We start from the raw sequence: 17,047 nt of genomic DNA, 5'->3' as shown, positions 1-17,047 counted from the left end.
TAAGTGACATAATAGATGCCAAGCATGGATGTGGGAGATGGGGCCAGTTTCATCGTAAAACGTTTCCTCTGTGTTAAATACAGTCTGTGAACAAACTTACAGCGTATAAACTGATGGTTCCTATTATGGGATGCCAATGTCATGTTTCCATATTCTGTTCCAGTTAAAGGGTTGGTAAGATTCAATTAGATCTGTGGACAATACTTGTTTAATGGCTTGCTCTTATATATAGTGCGTTCGGAAACTATTCAGACCCCTTGACCTTTTCCACATTTTGTTAGGTTACAGCCTTATTCTGACATGGATTAATCATTTTATCCCTCATCAATATACACACAATAGCCCATAATAACAAAGCAAAAACAGGTGGAAATGAAAATATCACATTTACATAAGTATTCATACCCTTTACACAGTACTTTGTCAAAGCACCGTTGGCAGCGATTACAGCCTTGAGTCTTCTTGGCTATGACGCTACAAGCTTTGGGGAGTTTCTCCCATTCTTCTTTGAAAATCCTCTCAAGCTCTGTCAGGTTGGCTGGGAGTGTTGCTGCACAGCTATTTTCAGGTCTCTCCAGAGATGTTCGATTGGGCCACTCAAGGACATTCAGAGACTTGGTGGTTCCAAACTTCTTCCATTTAAGAATGGGGACATTCAATGCTGCAGAAATGTTTGGGTACCCTTCCCCAGATCTGTACCTTGACACAATCCTGTCTCTGAGCTTTACGGACAATTCCTTCGACCTCATGGCTTGGTTTTTTGCTCTGACATGCACTGTCAACTGTGGGACCTCATATTGACAGGTGTGTGCCTTTCCAAATCATGTCCAATCAATTGAATTTACAAAGGGTGGACTCCAATCAAGTTGTAGAAACATCTGAAGGATGATCAGTGGAAACAGGAGTTCAATGGTGTAATATTGCATATGGGCATGACATTTTGACTCCCAGTGACACTGTATTACAATTTTTGTGACAAATAGAAATTATGTGAGCAATAATAGGACCAAAGCGTATTTTACATTGTTTAAGTGATATTTCAGTGAAGAACACCTCTTCCAGGTATATAGGAGACGCCGTATTTCTCTCTATACTCAGCCAGGGTGCAGAAGAATCATGACTAAACCAATTCAGGATGGGCTGAAATGCTAGAGCCTGGAAATACCATTTTAAAGTTTGGTACAGATTGTTCTTTTCCTCTTTGCAAGTCTGTTAATTTTATCCGGGCTTGATTACCTTGCTATATACATTTTGAAACCACACTATGGATTGTATCCCAATAGCCAGAAGGGGGAGACGAGGGAGGCATTGAACAACAGAAATTCAGCCCTGATATTCTATTCATTTTGACAACAGATATCCTGCCGGTTACAGCAACTGGGATATTATTCCATCTCCTGAGGTTGGGCTGAATTGATTTGTGCTTTCTGTTTAAGTTTCTGGCAATGGTTTTATCCAAGGAAGGAAATATATCTATTCCCAAATGTTTAAAATGGGAAACGATTGGGATTCCACAAGTAGAGAGAGGGTCCTCCATCGGGTTCCATAAGTAGAGAGAGGGTCCTCCATCGGGTTCCACAAGTAGAGAGAGAGTCATCCATCGGGTTCCATAAGTAGAGAGAGTCCTCCATCGGGTTCCGTAAGTAGAGAGAGGGTCCTCCATCGGGTTCCGTAAGTAGAGAGAGAGTCCTCCATCGGGTTCCATTAGTAGAGAGAGAGTCCTCCATCGGGTTCCATAAGTAGAGAGAGAATCCTCCATCGGGTTCCATAAGTAGAGAGAGAATCCTCCATCGGGTTCCATAAGTAGAGAGAGAATCCTCCATCGGGTTCCATTAGTAGAGAGAGAATCCTCCATCGGGTTCCATAAGTAGAGAGAGAATCCTCCATCAGGTTCCATAAGTAGAGAGAGAGTCCTCCATCGGGTTCCATAAGTAGAGAGAGAGTCCTCCATCGGGTTCCATAAGTAGAGAGAGAGAGTCCTCCATCGGGTTCCATTAGTAGAGAGAGAATCCTCCATCGGGTTCCATAAGTAGAGAGAGAGTCCTCCATCAGGTTCCATAAGTAGAGAGAGAATCCTCCATCGGGTTCCATTAGTAGAGAGAGAATCCTCCATCGGGTTCCATGAGTAGAGAGAGGGTCCTCCATCGGGTTCCATAAGTAGAGAGAGAGGGTCCTCCATCGGGTTCCATAAGTAGAGAGAGAGGGTCCTCCATCGGGTTCCGTAAGTAGAGAGAGGGTCCTCCATCGGGTTCCGTAAGTAGAGAGAGAGTCCTCCATCGGGTTCCGTAAGTAGAGAGAGAGGGTCCTCCATCGGGTTCCATTAGTAGAGAGAGAGTCCTCCATCGGGTTCCATTAGTAGAGAGAGAGAGAGTCCTCCATCGGGTTCCATTAGTAGAGAGAGAGAGAGTCCTCCATCGGGTTCCATAAGTAGAGAGAGAGAGTCCTCCATCGGGTTCCATAAGTAGAGAGAGGGTCCTCCATCGGGTTCCATGAGTAGAGAGAGAGGGTCCTCCATCGGGTTCCGTAAGTAGAGAGAGGGTCCTCCATCGGGTTCCGTAAGTAGAGAGAGAGTCCTCCATCGGGTTCCGTAAGTAGAGAGAGAGGGTCCTCCATCGGGTTCCATTAGTAGAGAGAGAGTCCTCCATCGGGTTCCATTAGTAGAGAGAGAGAGTCCTCCATCGGGTTCCATTAGTAGAGAGAGAGAGAGTCCTCCATCGGGTTCCATAAGTAGAGAGAGAGAGTCCTCCATCGGGTTCCATAAGTAGAGAGAGGGTCCTCCATCGGGTTCCATGAGTAGAGAGAGAGGTCCTCCATCGGGTTCCATAAGTAGAGAGAGGTCCTCCATCGGGTTCCATAAGTAGAGAGAGGGTCCTCCATCGGGTTCCATAAGTAGAGAGAGAGGGTCCTCCATCGGGTTCCGTAAGTAGAGAGAGGGTCCTCCATCGGGTTCCGTAAGTAGAGAGAGAGTCCTCCATCGGGTTCCGTAAGTAGAGAGAGAGGGTCCTCCATCGGGTTCCATAAGTAGAAAGAGAGGGTCCTCCATCGGGTTCCATAAGTAGAGAGAGAGGGTCCTCCATCGGGTTCCATAAGTAGAGAGAGGGTCCTCCATCGGGTTCCGTAAGTAGAGAGAGAGTCCTCCATCGGGTTCCGTAAGTAGAGAGAGTCCTCCATCGGGTTCCGTAAGTAGAGAGAGAGAATCCTCCATCGGGTTCCATAAGTAGAGAGAGGGTCCTCCATCGGGTTCCATAAGTAGAGAGAGAGTCCTCCGTCGGGTTCCATAAGTAGAGAGAGGGTCCTCCATCGGGTTCCATAAGTAGAGAGAGGGGGTCCTCCATCGGGTTCCATAAGTAGAGAGATAGTCCTCCATCGGGTTCCACAAGTAGAGAGAGAGTCCTCCATCGGGTTCCATAAGTAGAGAGAGAGAGACCTCCATCGGGTTCCATTAGTAGAGAGAGAATCCTCCATCGGGTTCCATTAGTAGAGAGAGAATCCTCCATCGGGTTCCATAAGTAGAGAGAGAATCCTCCATCGGGTTCCATGAGTAGAGAGAGAGTCCTCCATCGGGTTCCATAAGTAGAGAGAGAATCCTCCATCGGGTTCCACAAGTAGAGAGAGAGTCCTCCATCGGGTTCCATAAGTAGAGAGAGAGTCCTCCATCGGGTTCCATTAGTAGAGAGAGAATCCTCCATCGGGTTCCATAAGTAGAGAGAGAGTCCTCCATCGGGTTCCATAAGTAGAGAGAGAATCCTCCATCGGGTTCCATGAGTAGAGAGAGAGGGTCCTCCATCGGGTTCCATTAGTAGAGAGAGAGTCCTCCATCGGGTTCCATAAGTAGAGAGAGAGAGTCCTCCATCGGATTCCATAAGTAGAGAGAGAGTCCTCCATCGGGTTCCATAAGTAGAGAGAGAGTCCTCCATCGGGTTCCATAAGTAGAGAGAGAGAGTCCTCCATCGGGTTCCATAAGTAGAGAGAGAGTCCTCCATCGGGTTCCATAAGTAGAGAGAGAATCCTCCATCGGGTTCCATTAGTAGAGAGAGAATCCTCCATCGGGTTCCATTAGTAGAGAGAGAATCCTCCATCGGGTTCCATAAGTAGAGAGAGAGAGTCCTCCATCGGGTTCCATAAGTAGAGAGAGAGTCCTCCATCGGGTTCCACAAGTAGAGAGAGAGTCCTCCATCGGGTTCCATAAGTAGAGAGAGAGTCCTCCATCGGGTTCCATAAGTAGAGAGAGAGAGTCCTCCATCGGGTTCCATAAGTAGAGAGAGAGTCCTCCATCGGGTTCCATAAGTAGAGAGAGAATCCTCCATCGGGTTCCATTAGTAGAGAGAGAATCCTCCATCGGGTTCCATTAGTAGAGGGAGAATCCTCCATCGGGTTCCATAAGTAGAGAGAGAGAGTCCTCCATCGGGTTCCACAAGTAGAGAGAGAGTCCTCCATCGGTTTCCATAAGTAGAGAGAGAGTCCTCCATCGGGTTCCACAAGTAGAGAGAGAGTCCTCCATCGGGTTCCATAAGTAGAGAGAGAATCCTCCATCGGGTTCCATAAGTAGAGAGAGAATCCTCCATCGGGTTCCATAAGTAGAGAGAGAGTCCTCCATCGGGTTCCATTAGTAGAGAGAGAATCCTCCATCGGGTTCCATAAGTAGAGAGAGAGTCCTCCATCGGGTTCCATTAGTAGAGAGAGAATCCTCCATCGGGTTCCATAAGTAGAGAGAGAGAACCTCCATCGGGTTCCATTAGTAGTTCCATCGGGTTCCATTAGTAGAGAGAGAATCCTCCATCGGGTTCCATTAGTAGAGAGAGAATCCATCGGGTTCCATTAGTAGAGAGAGATCCTCCATCGGGTTCCATTAGTAGAGAGAGATCCTCCATCGGGTTCCATTAGTAGAGAGAGAATCCTCCATCGGGTTCCATTAGTAGAGAGAGTCCTCCATCGGGTTCCATTAGTAGAGAGAGGTCCTCCATCGGGTTCCATAAGTAGAGAGAGAGTCCTCCATCGGGTTCCATAAGTAGAGAGAGAATCCTCCATCGGGTTCCATAAGTAGAGAGAGAGGGTCCTCCATCGGGTTCCATTAGTAGAGAGAGAGAGTCCTCCATCGGGTTCCATGAGTAGAGAGAGAGGGTCCTCCATCGGGTTCCATAAGTAGAGAGAGAGTCCTCCATCGGGTTCCATTAGTAGAGAGAGAGTCCTCCATCGGGTTCCATAAGTAGAGAGAGGGTCCTCCATCGGGTCCTCCATCGGGTTCCATCCTCCATCGGGTTCCATAAGTAGAGAGAGAAGTAGAGAGAGGGTCCTCCATCGGGTTCCATAAGTAGAGAGAGAGTCCTCCATCGGGTTCCATCGGGTAGTAGAGAGAGAGTCCTCCATCGGGTTCCATAAGTAGAGAGAGAGTCCTCCATCGGGTTCCATAAGTAGAGAGAGAGTCCTCCGTCGGTTCCAGTAGAGAGAGGGTCCTCCATCGGGTTCCATTAGTAGAGAGAGAGTCCTCCATCCATAAGTAGAGTCCTCCATCGGGTTCCATTAGTAGAGAGAGAGTCCTCCATCGGGTTCCATTAGTAGAGAGAGAGTCCTCCATCGGGTTCCATTAGTAGAGAGAGAATCCTCCATTAGTAGAGAGAGAGTCCTCCATCGGGTTCCATTAGAGAGAGAGAATCCTCCATCGGGTTCCTCCATCGGGTTCCATAAGTAGAGAGAGAATCCTCCATCGGGTTCCATCGAGAGAGAGTCCTCCATCGGGTTCCATAAGTAGAGAGAGAGTCCTCCATCGGGTTCCATTAGTAGAGAGAGAGTCCTCCATCGGGTTCCATTAGTAGAGAGAGAATCCTCCATCGGGTTCCATAAGTAGAGAGAGAATCCTCCATCGGGTTCCATAAGTAGAGAGAGAATCCTCCATCGGGTTCCATTAGTAGAGAGAGAGAGAGTCCTCCATTGGGTTCCATTAGTAGAGAGAGAATCCTCCATCGGGTTCCATAAGTAGAGAGAGGATCCTCCATCGGGTTCCATAAGTAGAGAGAGATCCTCCATCGGGTTCCATAAGTAGAGAGAGAGTCCTCCATCGGGTTCCATAAGTAGAGAGAGTCCTCCATCGGGTTCCATAAGTAGAGAGAGAATCCTCCATCGGGTTCCATTAGTAGAGAGAGAATCCTCCATCGGGTTCCATTAGTAGAGAGAGAATCCTCCATCGGGTTCCATAAGTAGAGAGAGAGTCCTCCATCGGGTTCCATAAGTAGAGAGAGAGTCCTCCATCGGGTTCCATAAGTAGAGAGAGAGTCCTCCATCGGGTTCCATTAGTAGAGAGAGAGTCCTCCATCGGGTTCCATAAGTAGAGAGAGAGAGTCCTCCATCGGGTTCCATAAGTAGAGAGAGAATCCTCCATCGGGTTCCATTAGTAGAGAGAGGGTCCTCCATCGGGTTCCATTAGTAGAGAGAGATTCCTCCATCGGGTTCCATTAGTAGAGAGAGAATCCTCCATCGGGTTCCATAAGTAGAGAGAGAGTCCTCCATCGGGTTCCATCGGTTTCCATAAGTAGAGAGAGAGTCCTCCATTGTAGAGAGAGAGTCCTCCATCGGGTTCCATAAGTAGAGAGAGAATCCATCGGGTTCCATCGGGTTCCATAAGTAGAGAGAGAGAGTCCTCCATCAGGTTCCATTAGTAGAGAGAGAATCCTCCATCGGGTTCCATAAGTAGAGAGAGAGTCCTCCATCGGGTTCCATTAGTAGAGAGAGAATCCTCCATCGGGTTCCATAAGTAGAGAGAGAGAACTCCATCGGGTTCCATTAGTAGAGAGAGAATCCTCCATCGGGTTCCATTAGTAGAGAGAGAATCCTCCATCGGGTTCCATTAGTAGAGAGAGAATCCTCCATCGGGTTCCATTAGTAGAGAGAGATCGTCCTCCATCGGGTTCCATAAGTAGAGAGAGAAATCCTCCATCGGGTTCCATAAGTAGAGAGAGAATTCCATTAGTAGAGAGAGGGTCCTCCATCGGGTTCCATAAGTAGAGAGAGAATCCTCCATCGGGTTCCATAAGTAGAGAGAGAATCCTCCATCGATTAGAGAGATAAGTAGAGAGAGTCCTCCATCGGGTTCCATTAGTAGTGAGAGAGAGAGTCCTCCATTGGGTTCCATTAGTAGAGAGAGAATCCTCCATCGGGTTCCATAAGTAGAGAGAGAATCCTCCATCGGGTTCCATTAGTAGAGAGAGAGAGAGTCCTCCATTGGGTTCCATTAGTAGAGAGAGAGTCCTCCATTAGTAGAGAGAGAATCCTCCATCGGGTTCCATAAGTAGAGAGAGAATCCTCCATCGGGTTCCATTAGTAGAGAGAGAGAGAGTCCTCCATTGGGTTCCATTAGTAGAGAGAGAATCCTCCATCGGGTTCCATAAGTAGAGAGAGAATCCTCCATCGGGTTCCATAAGTAGAGAGAGAATCCTCCATCGGGTTCCATTAGTAGAGAGAGAGAGAGTCCTCCATCGGGTTCCATTAGTAGAGAGAGAATCCTCCATCGGGTTCCATTAGTAGAGAGAGAATCCTCCATCGGGTTCCATTAGTAGAGAGAGAGGGTCCTCCATCGGGTTCCATTAGTAGAGAGAGAGTCCTCCATCGGGTTCCATTAGTAGAGAGAGAGTCCTCCATCGGGTTCCATTAGTAGAGAGAGAATCCTCCATCGGGTTCCATTAGTAGAGAGAGTCCTCCATCTGTTTCCATAAGTAGAGAGAGAGAGTCCTCCATCGGGTTCCATAAGTAAAGAGAGAATCCTCCATCGGGTTCCATTAGTAGAGAGAGGGTCCTCCATCGGGTTCCATAAGTAGAGAGAGAATCCTCCATCGGGTTCCATTAGTCCTCCATCGGGTTCCATAAGTAGAGAGAGAATCCTCCATCGGGTTCCATTAGTAGAGAGAGAATCCTCCATCGGGTTCCATTAGTAGAGAGAGAATCCTCCATCGGGTTCCATTAGTAGATAAGTAGAGAGAGAGTCCTCCATCGGGTTCCATAAGTAAAGAGAGAATCCTCCATCGGGTTCCATTAGTAGAGAGAGGGTCCTCCATCGGGTTCCATAAGTGCAGAGAGAGATTCCTCCATCGGGTTCCATAAGTAGAGAGAGAATCCTCCATCGGGTTCCATTAGTAGAGAGAGAGAGAGAGTCCTCCATTGGGTTCCATTAGTAGAGAGAGAATCCTCCATCAGGTTCCATAAGTAGAGAGAGAATCCTCCATCGGGTTCCATTAGTAGAGAGAGAATCCTCCATCGGGTTCCATTAGTAGAGAGAGAATCCTCCATCGGGTTCCATTAGTAGAGAGAATCCTCCATCGGGTTCCATTAGAGAGAGAGTCCTCCATCGGGTTCCATTAGTAGAGAGAGAGTCCTCCATCGGGTTCCATTAGAGAGAGAGTCCTCCATCGGGTTCCATTAGTAGAGAGAGAATCCTCCATCGGGTTCCATTAGTAGAGAGAGAATCCTCCATCGGGTTCCATTAGTAGAGAGAGAATCCTCCATCGGGTTCCATTAGTAGAGAGAGAATCCTCCATCGGGTTCCATTAGTAGAGAGAGAGTCCTCCATCGGGTTCCATTAGTAGAGAGAGAGTCCATCGGGTTCCATTAGTAGAGAGAGAATCCTCCATCGGGTTCCATTAGAGAGAATCCTCCATCGGGTTCCATTAGTAGAGAGAGAATCCTCCATCGGGTTCCATTAGTAGAGAGAGAGTCCTCCATCGGGTTCCATTAGTAGAGAGAGAGAGAGTCCTCCATCGGGTTCCATTAGTAGAGAGAGAATCCTCCATCGGGTTCCATTAGTAGAGAGAGAATCCTCCATCGGGTTCCATTAGTAGAGAGAGAATCCTCCCATTAGTAGAGAGAGAGTCCTCCATCGGGTTCCATTAGTAGAGAGAGAGTCCTCCATCGGGTTCCATTAGTAGAGAGAGAATCCTCCATCGGGTTCCATTAGTAGAGAGAGAGTCCTCCATCGGGTTCCATTAGTAGAGAGAGAATCCTCCATCGGGTTCCATTAGTAGAGAGAGAATCCTCCATCGGGTTCCATTAGTAGAGAGAGAATCCTCCATCGGGTTCCATAGTAGTAGATTAGTAGAGAAGTCCTCCATCGGGTTCCATTAGTAGAGAGAGAGAGAGTCCTCCATCGGGTTCCATTAGTAGAGAGAGAATCCTCCATCGGGTTCCATTAGTAGAGAGAGAATCCTCCATCGGGTTCCATTAGTAGAGAGAGAATCCTCCATCGGGTTCCATTAGTAGAGAGAGAGTCCTCCATCGGGTTCCATTAGTAGAGAGAGAATCCTCCATCGGGTTCCATTAGTCCTCCATCGGGTTCCATTAGTAGAGAGAGAATCCTCCATCGGGTTCCATTAGTAGAGAGAGAGTCCTCCATCGGGTTCCATTAGTAGAGAGAGAGTCCTCCATCGGGTTCCATTAGTAGAGAGAGAGTCCTCCATCGGGTTCCATTAGTAGAGAGAGAGGGTCCTCCATCGGGTTCCATTAGTAGAGAGAGAGTCCTCCATCGGGTTCCATAGAGAGAGAATAGTTCCAGAGAGAGAGTCCTCCATCGGGTTCCATTAGTAGAGAGAGAGAGTCCTCCATCGGGTTCCATTAGTAGAGAGAGAGTCCTCCATCGGGTTCCATTAGTAGAGAGAGAGTCCTCCATCGGGTTCCATTAGTAGAGAGAGAGAGAGTCCTCCATCGGGTTCCATTAGTAGAGAGAGAGTCCTCCATCGGGTTCCATTAGTAGAGAGAGAATCCTCCATCGGGTTCCATTAGTAGAGAGAGAGAGTCCTCCATCGGGTTCCATTAGTAGAGAGAGAGTCCTCCATCGGGTTCCATTAGTAGAGAGAGAGTCCTCCATCGGGTTCCATTAGTAGAGAGAGAATCCTCCATCGGGTTCCATTAGTAGAGAGAGAGAGTCCTCCATCGGGTTCCATTAGTAGAGAGAGAGAGAGTCCTCCATCGGGTTCCATTAGTAGAGAGAGAGTCCTCCATCGGGTTCCATTAGTAGAGAGAGAATCCTCCATTGGGTTCCATTAGTAGAGAGAGAATCCTCCATTGGGTTCCATTAGTAGAGAGAGAATCCTCCATCGTGGTCCTGAGCAGCAGTAGTGCAGATTTGGTTAATACATTTTATAACTTGAGATGGAGCTGAGTTTGTCTATGACCGTCAATGCTTTTGGGAGGGATTGAGATATAATGTAAAATATCGTTGGCGTATAATAAGATGACGTGATCCGTAGAATTGAGAGATATTGGTGTAATTTCTTTTGATTGTCGATTTGCCTGTGCCAGGGGCTCCAGAGACAATTAAAATGGAACCCGATGGAGGTTCGAGGTGGGATCACCTTGCCAGCTACGAGTCGTTATTTTGAACGGAACAGGTCAGGTATTGCCTGTTATTACTATGGCTGAGGGATTGGCATGTAGTATTTGAATCATATGAATGAATTTGGAGCCAAGTCCCATATGTTCCAAAACCAGCCAAAGATATGATCGCTATCATCAGCTTTTTCTGCATCGAGAGATACTGTTGATCTGCCCAATGATCTTTGGTTCCTGATGAACCATGTGAGATATGTAATAGATGACAGAGGTTCCCTGAAGATAATCGTTTTTTAACAAACCTGCTTTGGTCAAGATGTACCAATTTGGGTTAAGTAAGTTTCAAGACGGGGAATACAACATTTTTGAAAATAGTTTATCTGTGTTTATCAAAGATGGAGGGTGATAGTGAGAGCACTGGGTGGAGTTCTTACCTTTTTTTTTAAATAAAAGCAAAATGAATGCTGTATTTGCATCCCTTCCGAGTGAACCTTTGAATGGCTGTGTTCATCATTTAAAGTAACAGTGGACCTAACTGGTTCTAAAATGTTATATCGACCTCAGTAGGAATATAGTCACTACCAGGTGATTTGCCTTTATTCATGTTATCCAATGCCCTTTGGAGTTCATGGAGAGAGATTTGGGCTCTCAGCAGGCCAGATTCCTCAGTTGAGAGAAGAGGAGTTCTTATATCTTTTAAAAATGACTTGATCTGCCTTGGTGTGGATTTACAATCAGAGGTGTAAAATTCGTCATAGAAAAGAGAATCTTTGGTTAATTAATTTGGGTTCTGATAATAATTCACTTGATTCATATTCAATAGTTGCAAATGTTATTTAACCCTTATTTTACCAGGTAAGTTAAACTGAAAACACATTCTCATTTACAGCAATGACCTGGAGAATAGTTATAGGGGAGAGGAATGAGGGATAAATGAGCCAATTTGAATTTGGGGATGATTCGTTGGCCATGATGGTATGAGGGCCAGATTGAATTTAGCCACACCGGGGTTAACATCCCTACTCTTATATAAATGCCATGGGATCTTTAGTGACCACAGAGAGTCAGGATACCCGCTTAACGTCCCATCCAAAAGACGGCCTTCAGGGCAATGTCCCCAATCACTGCCCTGGGGCAGCATGTGGGTCGCGGAGTGATCTTCAAGAAAACTGCAGAAAAAAAGATCTAGTAAACCACAAAGCACACGGGCATCTCCCACTCCCGCAGCTGCCAAGCTGTAGAGAGCGAAGATGCACTTGGCCAAATCAATTACAGTAATTAATGAAATAATCCTACATTTACTTTGACACGTTGCGACCCACCATTAACAGGTCAAGTGGGTCGTGATCCATACTTTAGTAAAGGCTGAGTTAGGCAATCAGGTCTGGGTAGATGCTGATCCTATTCCCCGCGTAGGTCAGACCCCCAGATTCTGTTGCAAGGTGAACTATTCGCAGCTTGACTTCAAAGCTTGTGGATCTGTACAGTCATACTGTTCCGGGGGGAGGACCCAGCTTCTCCTGCCCTAGCAGTTTATAGAAAAGAGCTCATGGAGGAAGTTGGGTTCCGGGGGCAGGACCCAGCTTCTCCTGCCCTAGCAGTTTATAGAAAAGAGCTCATGGAGGAAGTTGGGTTCCGGGGGCAGGACCCAGCTTCTCCTGCCCTAGCAGTTTATAGAAAAGATCGCTCATGGAGGAAGTTGGGTTCCGGGGGCAGGACCCAGCTTCTCCTGCCCTAGCAGTTTATAGAAAAGATCGCTCATGGAGGAAGTTGGGTTCCGGGGGCAGGACCCAGCTTCTCCTGCCCTAGCAGTTTATAGAAAAGAGCTCATGAGGGAAGTTGGGTTCCGGGGGCAGGACCCAGCTTCTCCTGTCCTAGCAGTTTATAGAAAAGATCGCTCATGAGGGAAGTTGGGTTCCGGGGGCAGGACCCAGCTTCTCCTGCCCTAGCAGTTTATAGAAAAGAGCTCATGAAGGAAGTTGGGTTCCGGGGGCAGGACCCAGCTTCTCCTGCCCTAGCAGTTTATAGAAAAGAGCTCATGAAGGAAGTTGGGTTCTGGGGGCAGGACCCAGCTTCTCCTGCCCTAGCAGTTTATAGAAAAGATCGCTCATGAAGGAAGTTGGGTTCCGGGTGGAGGACCCAGCTTCTCCTGCCCTAGCAGTTTATAGAAAAGAGCTCATGAAGGAAGTTGGGTTCCGGGGGGAGGACCCAGCTTCTCCTGCCCTAGCAGTTTATAGAAAAGAGCTCATGAAGGAAGTTGGGTTCCGGGGGGAGGACCCAGCTTCTCCTGCCCTAGCAGTTTATAGAAAAGAGCTCATGGAGGAAGTTGGGTTCCGGGGAGGACCCAGCTTCTCCTGCCCTAGCAGTTTATAGAAAAGAGCTCATGAAGGAAGTTGGGTTCCGGGGAGGACCCAGCTTCTCCTGCCCTAGCAGTTTATAGAAAAGAGCTCATGAAGGAAGTTGGGTGAAGGAAGTTGGGTTCCGGGGCAGGACCCAGCTTCTCCTGCCCTAGCAGTTTATAGAAAAGAGCTCATGAAGGAAGTTGGGTTCCGGGGAGGACCCAGCTTCTCCTGCCCTAGCAGTTTATAGAAAAGAGCTCATGAAGGAAGTTGGGTTCCGGGGGAGGACCCAGCTTCTCCTGCCCTAGCAGTTTATAGAAAAGAGCTCATGAAGGAAGTTGGGTTCCGGGGGAGGAAGGAAGTTGGGTTCCGGGGACCCAGCTTCTCCTGCCCTAGCAGTTTATAGAAAAGAGCTCATGAAGGAAGTTGGGTTCCGGGGGCAGGACCCAGCTTCTCCTGCCCTAGCAGTTTATAGAAAAGAGCTCATGGAGGAAGTTGGGTTCCGGGGGGAGGACCCAGCTTCTCCTGCCCTAGCAGTTTATAGAAAAGAGCTCATGGAGGAAGTTGGGTTCCGGGGGGAGGACCCAGCTTCTCCTGCCCTAGCAGTTTATAGAAAAGAGCTCATGAAGGAAGTTGGGTTCCGGGGGGAGGACCCAGCTTCTCCTGCCCTAGCAGTTTATAGAAAAGAGCTCATGAAGGGAGTTGGGTTGCCCCCTTCAACACCAGCTTCAAGTCCTGTGATCCACACATTGAATTTACAGGAATGATTTTTGAGTGATTCTTGTTTTCTCTATTAGGAATAAGATGTTTCCTTCCAACTTAGCTCGAGCTGTTTCCAGGTCATGGAGTCACACCTCTGTTGAATTGGCTGTCTTCTCCAGACTTTCCACTTTAATTGAATAGGTATTCACTTTAGCAGTGAGCTCTCACAGTGATACATTTACCGGGTTACTACATTTACCGCTTCTATTGTAAGTCGAGGGAAAAAGTCATCTCCTCACAAACAATCTCTCTCGTATAGTAACGGCTCTTTCTGTTGAGAGCAGATGGACAAATTCTGGCTGCTGGAGCACAATAGACCTGCTAGATATGTATTGTCACACAATGAATGTCCCACACCTTAATATGATGGTTCGTATTGAACAGTTTTAGGAAATAAGTCTGTTAATTCATAGTAATTTGCAAAAGAAAGCCAGAAAAAGACCCCCGCGTTTCAATGCATGCCACCGGAACCGTGGCAGCAGGTAGCCTCGTGGTTGGAGTGTTGGGCCAACTACCGAAAGGTTGCTGGATCAAATCCCCGAGCTGGCAAGGTACAAATCTATCGTTCTGCCTCTGAACAGGCAGTTAACCCACTGTTCCTGGGCCGTCATTGAAAATAATAATTTGTCCTTAACTGACTTGCCTAGTTAAATAAAGGTTAAATGATAAAAAATAAAACAAATCAAAACTGGAAGTTATTCAATGCGTTTCTATGGGCTAATGGCAGTGAGGCCCAATTCAAGGTTTCGGCAAATACTTTTTAATATATTGTTTTTATACCGACAGTGGTCCTAAAATTAAAAAACAAATAGCTAAATGATCCTTGGTATGACCCTCTAAAACAATTCCATATTTTAGCTTAGTAAAAACCCATCCTCAGGCAGACTCTGGGATTTTAATGGACCTATAGAATAGTCCCACAACTGTAAACCCCTCTCACCTGGCACTCAAGGCAGGCTAGAGCAAATGCTTAAAGTATTTGAAAGATTTCAAAGGATTGGTGCTGTGAGTGACTGCAGTGTTCTTGGCTGTACATTGTGGGTGACTGTGACCTCTATACTGTAGCTCTGACTGTGGTTTATCGTGATTGGTGCTTTCTATTCTCTATGCATAGACAACGCAATGGTGATTGGTCCTTCTCTCTCTTTTTCTCTCTCCTTCTCTCTGCCTCCCCCCCTCTCTCCCGTTTCCCTCTAATCATAGACAACTCTGCCTCTCTCTTTCTCCCCATCCTTCCTTCCTCTGCTCTCGCTCGCCATTGGTCGCTTCCAGCCTCTGTCGTTGGAGGACAACTGCCACAGCACGTATTCTAGCCAATCAGACAGCCAGTATGGCTCCCCGCCTCGAGGTTGGTCAGAAGAGCTGGATGAGCATGGACACACTCTGTATGTTAGTGACTATACTAATGAGAAGGTACTGGGGACTCTCTCTGTGTCTGTCTTCACTGTCATGGCCTCTGAGTTCTTCTCTATATAACACTTAGACCGGACCACTGCACCACACTAGGTGCTTTTTTAGTGTGTCAGTGATGCTCATCTAGTCTTGTTTGTGTGTATGTGTGTGTGTGTGTCCGTGTCCGTCCAGTGGATAAAGCATGTTGATGAACAGGGCCGACCCTACTACTACAGTGCTGACGGCTCAAGATCTGAATGGAAGCTGCCCAAGGTATGGCCCAGGACAAGTACACTACCTCCAGTTTACCCTGCGTTCATAACCAAGTGGGAAAAAATCTACTTGAATGCACCTCCAACTGGTAATTACTAGTGGAGAACTCGTCTGTCATCCCTGAGCTCCGACATCTCCCACATGGTGACCTCTGACGTCACTTACCAAGGAAATTATCTCCATAACAGCGTTTTCTGTAGTTAAATGCAACAGCATATTTTTTTAAACACTGTCATTTGTTTCCAGACATGGTAGCTGTACTTTTATGGTTGACGCAGCTTGTTGGCCATTACCAGCTTGTTGGCCATTTCATGGTATCCAATTGGTAGTTACAGTCTTGTCCCATCGCTCCAACTCCCGTACACGCATCCTCCGAAACATGACCCTGCCAAGCGACACTGCTTCTTAACACACTGCTTCTTAACCCACTGCTTCTTAACCCACTGCTTCTTAACACACTGCTTCTTAACACACTGCTTCTTAACACACTGCTTCTTAACACACTGCTTCTTAACACACTGCTTCTTAACACACTGCTTCTTAACACACTGCTTCTTAACACACTGCTTCTTAACCCACTGCTTCTTAACACACTTCTTAACACACTGCTTCTTAACACACTGCTTCTTAACACACTGCTTCTTAACACACTGCTTCTTAACACACTGCTTCTTAACCCACTGCTTCTTAACACACTGCTTCTTAACACACTGCTTCTTAACACACTGCTTCTTAACCCACTGCTTCTTAACACACTGCTTCTTAACACACTGCTTCTTAACACACTGCTTCTTAACACACTGCTTCTTAACACACTGCTTCTTAACACACTGCTTCTTAACACACTGCTTCTTAACACGGAAACCAGTCGCTCCAATGTGTCGGAGGAAACACCGTACAACTGCCGACCGTGTCAGCGTGCATGCGCCCGGCCTCCACAAGGAGTCACTAGAGCGCGATGGGACAAGGTCATCCCAGCCGGCCAAACCCTCCCCTAACCCGGATGATGCTGGGCCAATTGTGCGCCGCCTCATGGGTCTCCCGGTCGCGGCCGGCTGCGTCATAGCCTGGGATCCAGTCTGCGTTTCTCAATGAGTTCAAAGCACGTGAATGCATCCAACTGGACTTCACAACTGGTCATTTCCACCTTCCCAGTTGGTTATGAACACAGCATTAGTTTAATAGTTTGGACCGGTTGCTTGTCCCCAAACATAGTTACGCTTATTTGTTTCATATAGGTTTGTCTTTCTCGTTGAAAGTGTTAATGTTTATTAGTACCTCTGTATGATGTTTGTCCCCATCCCCATCTCTCTCTCTCTCTCTCTCTCTCTGTGTCTGTCTGCCTGCCTGCAGTACAACCACTCCCTTCCTCCCTTGCCGGGCGGAGGAGACACCCCGAAGAGCCGCAGTTTGGACAGGAAGCATGTAGAGCCCATCGTCCTGACCAAGTGGAGACACAGCACCTACGCACTGGACACCAACGACAAGGTGAGATGCCCCCCAAAAGTTGAAGTTTCATTATAGGTCACATTTCTAGTCTCTGGGGTATCTTGTCTAGTGAGTTTGTTTATTATGTGAATGTAAGGTCTTGAGTCCCAAAATGGCACCAGGGCCCTGGTCAAAAGTACATTTTCTTTAACTTTTATTTAGCTAGGCAAGTCAGTTAAGAACAAATTCTTATTTATAATGACGGCCTACGAACAGTGGGTTAACTGCCTTGTTCAGGTGCAGAACGACAGATTTCTACCTTGTCAGTTTGGGGATTCGATCCAGCAAGCTTTCAGTTACTGGCCCAACGCTCTAACCACTAGGCTACCTGCCTCCCCGATAGGGTGCCATTTGGAACACGATCACGATCATGATGTGAATGTGAGGGGGTAGTTGTAGACTCATGATTCTGCTCTGCAGTGACTCATCAAAAACAACAGGCGTTTCCGTACAGGCTTTGGCCCCCACCATTACAGACAGAC

The 17,047-nt window shown here is 47.3% G+C and overlaps 1 protein-coding gene across 5 annotated transcripts in view; it reads left to right on the top strand.

Annotated features, from left to right (window-relative positions):
- LOC135559036 (rho GTPase-activating protein 12-like) overlaps nt 1–17,047 on the top strand; it is a 156,642-nt gene that overhangs the window by 118,354 nt on the left and 21,241 nt on the right. For 2 of the 5 annotated variants that reach the window (XM_064993354.1, XM_064993352.1), the window contains exons 5-7: nt 14,616–14,825; nt 14,997–15,077; nt 16,431–16,565. In XM_064993354.1, the coding sequence (XP_064849426.1) occupies nt 14,616–14,825; nt 14,997–15,077; nt 16,431–16,565 (426 nt within the window). The remainder of the gene's footprint in view (nt 1–14,615; nt 14,826–14,996; nt 15,078–16,430; nt 16,566–17,047) is intronic. The other 3 variants (XM_064993353.1, XM_064993355.1, XM_064993356.1) reach the window with 3 other exon arrangements.

This window comes from Oncorhynchus masou, chromosome 17 (assembly GCF_036934945.1).
Source record: "Oncorhynchus masou masou isolate Uvic2021 chromosome 17, UVic_Omas_1.1, whole genome shotgun sequence".
Taxonomy (NCBI): domain Eukaryota; kingdom Metazoa; phylum Chordata; class Actinopteri; order Salmoniformes; family Salmonidae; genus Oncorhynchus; species Oncorhynchus masou.
This window is presented reverse-complemented; position numbering and strand designations above follow the sequence as displayed.